Source organism: Spea bombifrons, chromosome 1, assembly GCF_027358695.1.
Source record: "Spea bombifrons isolate aSpeBom1 chromosome 1, aSpeBom1.2.pri, whole genome shotgun sequence".
NCBI classification, from domain to species: Eukaryota; Metazoa; Chordata; class Amphibia; order Anura; family Pelobatidae; genus Spea; species Spea bombifrons.
Window position 1 is genome coordinate 63,615,516 of NC_071087.1, and position 13,888 is coordinate 63,629,403.

General features: G+C 40.9%; 1 protein-coding gene across 1 annotated transcript in view; it reads left to right on the forward strand.

Moving 5' to 3' along the window:
• LOC128490660 (solute carrier family 12 member 2-like) overlaps nucleotides 1–13,888 on the forward strand; it is a 60,949-nt gene that overhangs the window by 45,135 nt on the left and 1,926 nt on the right. The window contains exons 18-23 of the mRNA XM_053462649.1: nucleotides 930–1,036; nucleotides 1,360–1,439; nucleotides 10,856–10,987; nucleotides 11,692–11,803; nucleotides 13,162–13,248; nucleotides 13,390–13,525. Of these exons, the coding sequence (XP_053318624.1) occupies nucleotides 930–1,036; nucleotides 1,360–1,439; nucleotides 10,856–10,987; nucleotides 11,692–11,803; nucleotides 13,162–13,248; nucleotides 13,390–13,525 (654 nt within the window). The remainder of the gene's footprint in view (nucleotides 1–929; nucleotides 1,037–1,359; nucleotides 1,440–10,855; nucleotides 10,988–11,691; nucleotides 11,804–13,161; nucleotides 13,249–13,389; nucleotides 13,526–13,888) is intronic.

Below are 13,888 nucleotides of genomic sequence, written 5' to 3' on the forward strand. Positions count from 1 at the left end.
GCATTTTCAGCTCTCTACATCTGCTCTCTGCTATCTTCATGCACATCTTTGCAGACATAACCCAGCAAGAACTACTGCCAAAATGGCGCCGTCATTTTGCCATAACTTGAACTGAGGGCAATATGGCGTTGCATCCGATGAGGTCCTCTCCCTCGATTGGAGGACGTCACAGCAAGCGTAATCATATTAACCTCAATTCAATTTATGGCAAAATGTCGGTGCTTGCTGTGATGCCATCTCTCTGATCCTCCAGAGATCCTTTCTGATCGTCCTTAAAGTTGATGTGTTAGAAGCAGGAAAAATGGGCAAGCGTTAGAATCTGATTGACTTTGACAAGGGCCAAATTGTGATGGTTAGACAACTGGATTGGAGCATCTCCAAAACAGCAGGCCTTGTGGGGTGGTCCAAGGAAGGAAAAGCAGTGAACCGGCGACAAGGTCATGTGCGGCCAAGGCTCATTGATGACTTGTGCGGTCAAATCCAACAGACGCGCTACTGTAGCTCAAATTGCTGATAAAGTTAATGCTGGTTCTGATAGAAAGGTGTCAGAACACACGGTGCATCACAGTTTGCATATGTGGCTGCATTTTTCTGTAATTGGAATGGAGATGAGAACATAATTGTATTTTTTAGTGTGTAGTTCACTTGCGATTCAACACATAGCAGCTTGGATTTATGATATACACCATGACTTCATTCTTCCTATCATCTTTATGGAGTCTTTCTGCTGTCCTTTTTGGTGGAAGTCAATTGGATATTTCAATATATTGCTCAATAACAACCATGACATAAAATGTGGTAACATATTAGAGGTTGAGCACTCGGCACATGTATGTCATTGTTATGGACACTACACCTTCTTTACCACTTTGTTTCATACATCTCTTTATACATCTCAGTATTTGCACAGAATGTCTGTTGTGTTACAGGCAGCTGGCATTGGACGCATGAAGCCAAACACGTTTGTTATTGGTTTCCAGACTCGGTGGACTGAATCTGACCAAACATCACTGGATGATTATGTCAGTATAATACAGTGAGTATACACTATTATGGTTTCCACACACAGTACCTTACATTGCTGGTTTCTTAAATTTTAATTAGTAAAACACTTTATCTCATGACATCTACCGACATTGGTATTAGGTTTTGTGTAAAGTAGTCTTATTGTGTGGCAATATTTGATCTCAACTTAGCATTCTGTAAACATCAAGTGCTGTTGATATTATCTTAATAAGCCATTTAAAAAACATTTGTTGAAACCCTTGTACCTTATGTGTTTATGATGGTTTACATATGAGTCACTATAGACTTTTTCCACTTCCACTTCCATTTTTTTAATATGCATTTATTTTGTAGTGATGCATTTGATTTCCAGTATGGTGTCATTATTGTAAGGCTAAGAGAAGGCCTAGATGTTACACAAAATGAAGTGTGTGGTATGTATCTACTACCTTTGTGTCATAATTTTATATTTAAAACTGTTAATGATATTTAGAGTTAATGATATTTAATGTTTCAAGAGGGTAAATATTGTGAAGGTGCAATAAATAAAATAATGCTTGGGAAAAAAGGACGGTGTTTCAATTCCGGGACAATGCATTGTCCCCGATTGAGGCTGCAATCCGGGACAGGTGGTCACCCTACTCTGTCCTGTACTGCATTTGTTATTCCCAGCCCTTACCTCAAGGCCAGAATTTAGTAATTATGCTATTGTACTCCAGTAAGGTGATCAATTCAGTACCTTTTCCTTGAGAACTATGTGAACTACTTTAAAGTACTACTCACTTTTATATTCTCAAAGGCTCTAGGGAAGCCTGGTCCATACAATTATGTAGCATAATACTTTAAGCTGAAATTCAATTACATATACACTATATATACAGAAGTATTGGAACACCAAACCATTACACAAACACTGACTTTTTATTACATCACATTCTAATTACATAGACATGAATATGTAGTTGCCCCTCCCCCTTTTCAGCTATATCAGCTTCCACTCTTCTGGGAAGACTTTCAACAAGATTTTGGAGTTTTTGCCGATTCGCCTAGTAGAGCATTGAGGTCAGGCACCCGTGTTGTATGAGAAGGCCTGGCTTACAATCTCTGTTCTAGTTCATGCCAAAGGTGTTCGATGAGGTTGAGGTCTGGGCTATGTGGGGGGCAGTCAAGTTCTTCCCCACCATCCAACCATATGGTTATGCTTTGTGCACAAGTGCACAGTTCCTCTGGAATAAAAATTGCCTTCCTCAAACTATTCCCACAAAATTAGAAGCATAGCATTTTCCAATATATCTTGGTATGCTGAAGCATTAAGATTTCCTTTCATTGGAAGTAAGGGGCTACATTCATTATCCCTCCTCCACCAAACTTTACAGTTAGCACAATGCATTCAGACAGGTGATGTTCTCCTGGCATCTGCCAAACTCAGACTTGCCCATCAGTCTGCAGTGTTGATGGTGGATTGGAGTGGTGAAAGGCAGGAGAGGGGGAGACCATTTAGTAACGAGTTGCAATAATCCAGGCAGGATATCACAAATGGGAAATGGGAAGCTGTGTTTTGGGACAAACGTGGCACAGAGAACCTATTAGGGGACCGGGGATAAGGTTGGCGATGGGAAGCTGTTTTTTGGACAAGGTTGGCACTGGGAAGCTGTTTTATGGGACATGATTCGCATTGGGAAGCTGTGTTTTGGGACAAAGTTTGCAATTATTATATATTAGGGGACAAGGCTGTCAATGGGAAGCTGTTTTTGGGGTAACGTTGCCACTGCAAAGCTGTTTTTATTGGACAAGATTGGCACTGGGACACTGATTTTGGGGACAAAGTTGGCACTGATAACCTGTTAGGGGACAAGGTTGGCAGTTGGAAGCTTTTTATTGGACAAGGTTGGCAATGGAAAGCGGACAGGGTTGGCACTGGGAAGCTGTTTTTTGTGACAAAGTTAGGACTGTAAGGGTGTTTTTGGGTCAAGGTTGACACTGGGACGAGAGATTAATTTACTGTTTTGTATTGTATAAAGTATTTTATTTTCAAAAATATATTTACTCCAATATATCTTTTATTCATACATGTATGCATGCCTGACATGTATAGAAATAAATAAAACACCACCACATGAAAACTAAACTGTGCATAACTTTACAAGCTGGGATGTGAAGCCGTAATCCCCACCCACTTTGATAGATTAACGTACAAAATCAGAAGTACTAGGGGCAATCTGACATGCTGGGATGTAGGCAGCCAGTGCCTCATCCCCAGCGGCCAAAAGAAGCACAGTCATGCAGAGTGCCAGAGCCTCATTCCCAGTCACAAGTGCTGGGATGCAAGACGTCAAAACTTCATACACAGAGGCAATCTGAGATACCAAGGTGCCAACGCCTCATCCCCAGTGGCAGTCAGAGGTGCCAGGATGCATGACATTAGAACTTCATCGACATAGGCAATCTGAGATGCCAGGATACAAGGAGCCAGAGCCTCATGCCCAGCAGCTGTTGGTGATAAATGGGAGAATTGTGATACATGAGTTTAGTGCATCAAAGAATGCCAGCACTGCATTACAGTGGCCCCTCCATGGGCATGAAGTCCAGCATCAAAACATTTATACTGAAAACACCAACAGAACTACTGCACGCCCATATAGGATCTGTCATCAGGTCTATTTTGAGGGGGCAGATGTTGTACCCCCATTTTTGGAAATTGATTAAGACTCTAATATAAACTCCTAAGAGTTAACTGTAATATTTTGTTTTTCTTTTCCTCTTGTTTCCATTCCTTAGTGTATAAAGACTCACTGTCTAGTCTATGTTTAAGTGCTTATGATCAGTCTGGTGCCGTTGCTTTCTGTAATCCCTTGCCATTGTTTCCTGTATTTGTCAATTTCCCCTGGTAAAGTGGCTATATAAACTATGCCTAGTCACTATAAAGTGTGTTCCCCTGCATCTAGACTGGTGTGACGTGTTGCCGCTGATAGTATGTTTTTTTTTGGAAGATCTTTTTTCCCTAGAGGAGCACATTTACTCTGAGAACTAGAATGGCTACCCATTTTACCCGTTTGTTACAAGGAAGGTGGACCTAGTCCCGGTAGACCCCCTGTTTCCTATTACAGTTAATTGTTGGATGGTACTCTCTGACATCCCAATCCAACTACAGTTTTCTGCCCTTAACTATGAAATAGGACCCTGCAGGACTCACACAACCACTCTACCCCCCAATGATTGCAGCTTCACCACATAACCTTTGCAGTTTAACCCCATTCACAACCCTTAGGTCATATCCTATAAAAATAATCTAGATAACCAAGGGCGTGGTAGTATGTCCAGGGGACAGGGACCAAAGTAGGGGGCGATTATAAAACGCTACATTACAGTATCTCACAAAAGTACACCCCTCACATTTTTGTAAATATTTTATCTTTTCATGTGACAACACTGAAGAAATGACTACAATGTAAAGTAGTGAGTTTACAGCCTGTATAACAGTGTAAATTTGCTGTCCACTCAACACACAGCCATTAATGTCTAAACCTTGGCAACAAAAGTGAGTACACCCCTAAGAGGAAATGTCCAAATTGGGGCAAAAGTGTCAATATTTTGTGTGGCCACCATTATTTTTCAGCACTGCCTTAACCTTCTTGGGCATGGAGTTCATGAGAGCTTCACAGGTTGCCTCTGGAGTCCTCTTCCACTCCTCCATGATGACATCACGGAGCTGGTGGATGTTAGAGACCTTGCACTCCCCCACCTTCCGTTTTAGGATGCCCCACAGATGCTCAATAGGGTTTAGGTCTGGAGACATGCTTAGCCAGTCCATCACCTTTACCCTCAGCTTCTTTAGCAAGGCAGTGGTCGTCTTGGAGGTGTGTTTGGGGTCATTATCATGTTGGAATACTGCCCTGTGGCACAGTCTCCAAAGGGAGGGGGGATCATGCTCTGCGTCAGTATGTCAGAGTACATGTTGGCATTCATGGTTCTCTCAATGAACTGCAGCTACCCAGTGCCGGCAGCACTCATGTAGGCCCAGACCATGACAGTCCCACCACCATGCTTGACTGTAGGCAAGACACACTTGTCTTTGTACTCCTCACCTGGTTGCCACCGCACACGCTTGACACCATCTGAACCAAATAAGTTTATATTGGTCTCACCAGACCACAGGACATGGTTCCAGTAATCCATGTCCTTAGTCTGCTTGTCTTCACCAAACTGTTTGCTGGCTTTCTTGCGTATCATCTTTAGAAGAGGCTCCCTTCTGGGACGACATACAGGCCAATTTGATGCTGTGTGGGGCTTATGGTCTGAGCACTGACAGGCTTCCCCCCCACCCCTTCAACCTCTGCAGCACTGCTGGCAGCACTCATACATCTATTTCCCAAAGACAACCTCTGGATATGACGCTGAGCACGTGCACTCAACTTCTTTGGTCAACCATGGCGAGGCCTGTCCTGAGTGGAACCTGTCCTGTGAAATAGCTCTATGGTCTTGCCCACCGTGCTGCAGCTCAGTTTCAGGGTCTTGGCAATCTTCCCATAGCCTAGGACATCTTTATGTAGAGCAACAATTCTTTTTTTTTTGAGTTATTTGCCATGCAGTGCCATGTTGAACTTTAAGTGACCAGTATGAGAGAGTGTGAGAGCGATAACACCAAATTTAACACACCTGCTCCCCATTCACACCTGAGACCTTGTAACACTAATGAGTCACATGACACCGTGGAGGGGAAATGGCTAATTGGGCCCAATGTGGACATTTCCACTTAGGGGTGTACTCACTTTTGTTGCCAAGGTTTAGACATTACTCACTGTGTGTTGAGTTATTTTGAGGGGACAGCAAATGTACACTGTTATACAGGCTGCACACTCACTACTTTACATTATAGCAGAGTGTTATTTCTTCAGTGTTGTCACATGAAAAGATATAATAAAATATTTACAAAAATGTGAGGGGTGTACTCACTTTTGTGAGATACTGTACACTATATATATATATATATATATATATATATATATATATATATATATGCCTTAGACATGAATTTTTAACTACATAATATGTACGTATCTCTTTGAAGTAAAGACCGTGATTGCCAGCTGAACTGGCAGTTAGCTCCCTAGCATGCAATCACTCCCTCACTGACCGCGGATTAGGGGAAGACTGTGAGAGTCTTCCCTCCTTCTGACCGTACTGTGACATTGAGAGGTCCTCTCCCCCATAATCATCCCCAGAGTCCCTTTGTCCCCTCATTCACTAAACTACACCTCTCTTTTACTTACTCCCTGTAGTTCAAGTATAGATCAAATAAACACATTTAAACAGCACTGCAGGTATAGATCAACTGAATAAGACATACAAACTCTGTATTTGTAGGTATACATAAATAATGTATGGAAACATAGCACAGCAGCTATAGATCAACAAAACACCCAAACCCAGCATTGCAGGTATAGATCAACTGGAAATCACATGTAAACTCAGCACTGAAGGTATAGATCAAATAAACAACACATGGAAACAGCACTGCAGGTATTGATCAACAGAATATGACACAAACCCAGCTTTACAGGTATAGATCAGTTGGAATTCATATAAAAACTCAACATTAAAGGGATAGATAAACCCCACTAAATTACAGGCATAGATCACAGGTTGCACACCCCAAAGGCCAGCCTTGGCGTCCACACTGCCCACATGAAACCTGACCAGCACCCTAATTACACACATAGGACTTGCCATCTTTGTCCCCACACAGCCCAGCATTGGTCAACTTTGTCCCCAAACAGCCCGCCCTGTGCCATCTTTGTCCCATAAACACCCTGCCTGTGCCATCTTGGTCCCCAAAGCTTAAACACACCCTGTCCGTGCTATCTTTGCCTTTCCACAAATCAATTATACACCTATGATACACACAAACACTTTTACAGTGACTCACTAATTCACACAATTCATTCACACAATCATTTCTCTCACTCTTTCACACATATTATTTACACATATTCGTTTATGCATTCTCACAAATTCCTTTATTCTCTAACTCATTCACACAATTCACCAACACATTATTTCATTTATTCTCTCACTCATTCTGACTCTTTATTTCAATAATCTACCCCCTCCCCCTTGTCTCCCTTCCTTCCCCCTCTTCTCACTATCTACCACTTCTCACTATTTCCCTCTTTCTCACTATCTACCCCATCCCCCCTTCTCATTATCTACTATCTACCCCCTCTCCCCCTTCACACTATCTACCCCCTCCCCTTCACACTATCTACCCTCTCCCCCATTCTCACCATCTACCCTCTCCCCTTCTCACTAGGACGAACTATGTAGTGTTTTAGGGCTGCAACTAAAGATTATTTTCATAATCGATTAGTTGGCTCATTCACACAATTCACCAACACATTATTTCATTTATTCTCTCACTCATTCTGACTCTTTATTTCAATAATCTACCCCCTCCCCCTTGTCTCCCTTCCTTCCCCCTCTTCTCACTATCTACCACTTCTCACTATTTCCCTCTTTCTCACTATCTACCACTTCTCACTATTTCCCTCTTTCTCACTATCTACCCCATCCCCCCTTCTCATTATCTACTATCTACCCCCTCTCCCCCTTCACACTATCTACCCCCTCCCCTTCACACTATCTACCCTCTCCCCCATTCTCACCATCTACCCTCTCCCCTTCTCACTAGGACGAACTATGTAGTGTTTTAGGGCTGCAACTAAAGATTATTTTCATAATCGATTAGTTGGCTCATTCACACAATTCACCAACACATTATTTCATTTATTCTCTCACTCATTCTGACTCTTTATTTCAATAATCTACCCCCTCCCCCTTGTCTCCCTTCCTTCCCCCTCTTCTCACTATCTACCACTTCTCACTATTTCCCTCTTTCTCACTATCTACCCCATCCCCCCTTCTCATTATCTACTATCTACCCCCTCTCCCCCTTCACACTATCTACCCCCTCCCCTTCACACTATCTACCCTCTCCCCCATTCTCACCATCTACCCTCTCCCCTTCTCACTATCTACCCCCTCTCCCCTTCTCACTATCTACCCCCTCTCCCCCTTCTCACTATCTACCCCTCCCCCTTCTCACTATCTACCCCCCTTCTCACTATCTACCCCTCCTTCTCACTATGTACCCTCTCCCCCCCTTCTCACTAGCTACCCTCCCCCCTTTGTAGTTCACTTACCTTGCAGAAGTCCTGCGGTGGGAGCGCAAGGCCTCTGTCTCGCTGCTCTGCCGCAGTGTGAGCTGCTTCACTGCTGAGCGCCCTGAATATAACATCAGAATTTACAACCTACATTTTAACATAAACTCAAAATCTGAAATATGAACAGCCAACACTGCATATTTTTGCACAATGTATCTAGAAAATATGCAGCAGTTGTATTCTCTCTCCATCTCTCTATCTAATTCAGCTTAACCATGGTCTAAGTAAAGGGTGACTAGGTATTGTGGTCCTTTGATTTAACCTAATGCCCTATATTTTTTTTGTCCCCTGGAATTCTCCACAGTGATCCTGAATTTTATTAAAAAGTAAAAAAACTTTTTTGTTACTCTCCTTCTAAACTGTGTTAATTAGATACTGTCTCTCTCTCTGTACAATGAAAGCATCATGACACAGAGAACAATGCATCAGGCAACATTAGTATATATAAATATTAATACTTTAACATTTTGTTCTGTTTAAATAACCTGCAAAACCCAGAAAATGGTAATTGTGTTTTTCAGAACTGTATGTTTTTCTGCTTTAATGTCTCTGAAGTATTAATGATCACTTACTATTTTTTTCAGATATTGATATCAGGTTCTATCTAGATTAGTTGGCCAATTATTTTTTCGATAAATCGATAAATCGGGTAAAAAAAAATATGCAAATTTTTCATTTAAAATAAAAACTTAAGATTTACATTAAGATGTGCCATTAACACTTTTATCTCTTTATCACAATGGCATTTCACTTTTTGCCTTCTTATTTTACTGACATAATAATTAAAGCTATATTTTAACAAGAACCCCAAAAAATACCAAAAATTTTTTTACTAGTAAATATTAATTCATGTAAACTATTTTTTCATATTTAATGAAAGATGCCTCTTGTTTATATCTTCTTTTATTTGCGAACCTGCCCCCCCAGTTATGCACATCTCACCCCCACCTTGCCTCTCTGCCCCAGAAATGCCTTATACCGCCCTATATGCTACTCTGCCCCCATATATGCCTTATACCCTCCTATATGTCAGAGATGCCACTGTGCCCCCTGATATGCCTTTTACCCCTGATATGCCTTATACCCCCCCTGATATGCCTTATAGCCCCCTATATGCCACTGATATGCCACTCTGTCCCCTAATATGTCCCCTGTCACTCATGTTTTCGCAAACTTACTTTATTTGAATTGACATTTGGTCCTTTGTTTTGTCCTATGTTCAGCATAGGCTTGTGCCTATCCAATGCATGTTGGATTTCCCTCACTGTATTACTATATCTTCTAGGAGGCTGGTATGCTATTTTAGACTGGCTAACCATCAGGGGACGATTTATGTAGTGTTTTAGGGCTGCAACTAAAGATTATTTTCATAATCGATTAGTTGGCCGATTATTTTTTCGATTAATCAATTAATCGGATAAAAAAAATGAATGTAAATTTTTCATTTATTTAAAATAATTGAATAAACAAATCATGTTAAAAACAAACAGCAGAATAAAAAAAACTGATAAAATGCATTTCTTGTCTTTATTTCCCAACCTGCCCCCCCCCCAGTTATGCACATTTGAGCCCAGGCTTGCCACACTGCCTCCCACATATGACACATACCCCCAGATATGCCACACTGCCTCCCAGATATGCCACTCCGTCTTCCCCAGATGTGCCACTGTGCCCCCTGATATGCCACACTGCCTCCCAGACATGCCACACTGCCCTCCCCACATATGCCTTTTATACCCTATATGCCTTATACCCCCCAGATATCTCATAGTCCCCTCATAGAGTCACAGACTCGTTCGCAGCACACTGACACCATACTTTTATAAATAAGTACTGGGTTAATCTTCACTGCCAGTATATCAAAAAGGGGCGCATATACTGATTATCTGAACACTTGTGAGGAGTGTTATTTGGGAGCGGCAGAACGTGTAGGGTATACATTTATTTATTTACTATCACTTTTTCACGTGAAGGTGTTCCTTTTTGTTTTCTATTAATCTTCACTGCCCCCAGGATTTAGATTCCCCTTAGTTTGCCCCCCTTTACCTCTAACTGCACCTTAAGTTAACCCTATTAAATCAATTAAATTAACCCTCAGTCCTCCTCATTAAATTAACCCTAAACATCCCATTAACCACAACTGCCCCTAAATTAACCCTAAACACCCCATTAACCATAACTGCCCCCAAATGAACCCTAAATACCCCATCAACCACACCTGCCCCTAAATTAACCCTAAAAACCCATCAACCACAACTGCCCCTAAATTAACCACCACCTCCCCTAACTTTCAGCAGCCCAAATATTTATTGTATACTTACAGTTAGATGAGTGTCTTAGCTATGTGGGCCTGGGAGAAAGGAAGGGGTGGGGCCAGTTGTCAGAGTTACTGCAGGGAGGGACTGTAAGTAGTAACTGCTGCTGTGAGTCACTGAAATGGATTATATAATGAGGGTTATTTTTCAGAGCATTTGCTCTGAGAAAAAACCCTCATTTCATAATCGATAAAAATCGATAAAAAAATCGATTTGAGTTGTGCAAGTAATAGGGAGAGCCATTGTGAATTTGTTTTAAAAGGACAGTTGTAGCATTGACTTCTATAACCGCCATATCTCTGGGATTCCCATCAGAGGCAGGTCCTGCTATCACAGCGACATCAATCACTTCAATCGGACATAACATCTCCCAAGACATGTCTTCTGAGTTCCAGAAGAAGCAGGGGAAGGGGACTATTGATGTTTGGTGGCTATTTGATGATGGAGGTAACATAAATGTTATGGTTAGGATAGACCAGGGCATGATGTTTGGAGAAATTAAACAATATGAGGACATGAAGCAATAATTGCATGCATAGTGAATTATATTTACAGTGATATGTTAATTATGTGGTTTTTCACAGTCATATTAGTTAAGGAAAATAAAAAAAAACTTTGGATTTTTTGTGATTTAGGGCATACAAATAAAAATTGTAAGTTTCCCTTAAAATATAGAAACATGAAAGCGAAGGAAGATAAAAGCAATGTGGGACATGTCGTCTGCATATTTTCTAGCTCTTTCTAGATGTTGAAAATCCTCAAACATTTTTTTTTGTCCTTATGTCCATGATAACCTTATGCCTGTCACATAAATGTTTTAAGTCCTTTTCATGCTCATAGTTGATCTTTAGGCTTAAGAGAAACTGGAAACCCAAGGCATCATCAGGAGTCTGATAAAATGTAAATGTAACTGGCTCTCGACATGTATATTAAAGAAATGGAGAGTTACTATAATTATCTGACCATCATGGCAGCTCAGTTATCTAAGGGCCATGTGCCAGTTATCCATGACATAAGTTAATGTGGTTATTCTAAGCAAAAGAAAAACCCCATAATAAATAAGGAACAGGACTGATGTACATATCTATATAAGTTATTGTTTTAGATATAAGCATGCTCATTGTCTATGTTTTGTTAAAATACCTCTTAAGGTCTGACACTTCTGATACCATACTTATTAACTACCAAGAAGCAGTGGAAAGAATGCAAAATCCGTGTCTTCACTGGGGGAAAAATCAATGCTATTGATGACAGCAAACGCATGTAAGTCAACAGATGTATAATGTAGGCATGTTAATGTTACTTTACATTCAGGGGCATACCTAGAGTATTTGGCACCTGGGGCGGATCGTGTATGTGGCACCACACACACACACACAGATTTTAAAACTGCATAACTGCTATCATTATATACTGAGGAAGACATTGACTGTGGTTCAGCATAAGTCCGATCACTATATACTAAACTAGACATCACAGTGGAACAGCATAACTACTATCACTATAGACTGAGCCAGACATTGACGGGGGTACAGGATAACGTTAGCCATGTTTTCCAGGACACATATACTTTTTAGATATTGCTGACCAGACTAGATAAAGTGTTGCCCTGCTGTATGGATAATGTATAACTGACTAATTAGTTCCCTCCCATGAGTCTATACATCCCACATACTGCAGGGCAACACTTTACCTGTACTGGTCATCAATATGAAAAACGTATATATGTCCTGGAAAGCACGGGGGATGTGGTCACCTTGAGAAAGACATTGACAGTGATATATAGTGATAGGAGTTATGCTGTACCCCTGTCAACTAAAGTGTAAGCTTGCAAGAGCAGGGCCCTCTTCTCCTTTTGTGTTGGTTTGCTGTGTGATTTTTAATTTTACTGATGGAATCTGCTGGCGCTATATACATTCATATAATGTAATGTCTGGCTTAGTATAAAGTAATGGGAGTTATGATCTACTTTAGAGCATAAATCCCATCACTAAATACTGAGGCACTGATGGTAGTACAACATAACTCCCACCACTATACACTGAACAAGACAATGACAATAGTACAGTATAACTCCCATCGCTCTCACATGCTTACTCATACTTACACACTCACTTACCCTCTCTGTCTATGTCTCCCTACCTTTCCTTTGTCAGTGTCACTTTTCCACTTCATCATTTTCCTTCTTCCTCTTGGCTCTTTTTATTCTGTCTTTCTGGTGCGGTGAGTGTGGAAGGCGGTGAGCGCAGCTTCAGTGTTATGCACAGGATATGACATCAAATCCTGACCCGCAGCATCAAATGCCACATGCATCTCATGCAACATCGGAGGTCTGCAATATCAGGCCTGCTGCTTCCTTGACTGATTTTAAGCCGGTTAGAGGAGGATCTTTGATCTCCCCAACTGAGCCTGCTCCTCTAAAGGCGGACATGAAAGGGTGCGCACCCAAGGCTGGCCTAGTGTTAAAGTGATTATTGAAAGAGTTAAAGGACAAGGTTAAATGGCACAGTAGTTTTAATTACTGGTAGATGAAGTCAGAATGACACCATAATCATATACCAGAAACTCAGTAGAAGTTGATGTTTGAATCTTTTAATGATAGTGGGTTTTGGTTTTTTAAGGATGGCTACATTACTCAGCAAGTTTCGTATTGATTATTCGGACATTGTTATTATTGGAGACATCAACAAGAAACCCAGGCCAGAAAGGTGTGTGATATTGTATTGTTGATTGAGTCATGAGATGCTGTCATGAAAATGACATTTTAAATGTTTTTTAAAGTGATTAATTGGTTATCACCCTAGGAGAAAGTAGCCATCCCCCAAAATATGTAACTTTCTCCTTTTTAGCATGAAATGTTTTGACAATCTTGTGGATCCATACCGTCTTCATGAAGGGAACGTGGATGCCATCACAGCAGAAGAGATGAAGAAAACAGAGCCATGGAAGATCAGTGATGATGAGCTGGAGACGTTTAAAGAAAAGGTGAGGCTAATTGATAATATCTGTTCCACATGAACATGGATTTATATGCACTGACTACTGATTTTACAGAGCACTAATGCTATAAGGTAAAATAGGTTACCTAACCATCATTCGTTCGCTAGTCTTTAGATACTTCTTGTGCGTTTGCATGAATTGCATTCCTGGGTATGTCTCTTAACACTATTAGTATTGTTTTTGTTGCTTCACTGAATTTGAAATTACATTAACCCCTTAACTACCAGTCTGGCATGTCATGACATCAAACAAACTTAAAAAACCTATGTAACATTTTATTTTGTGATGTGTTTAGCAGTCCACCATCTTATAATACCCCCACACAAGTACATATTTTTGGGGAGGAGG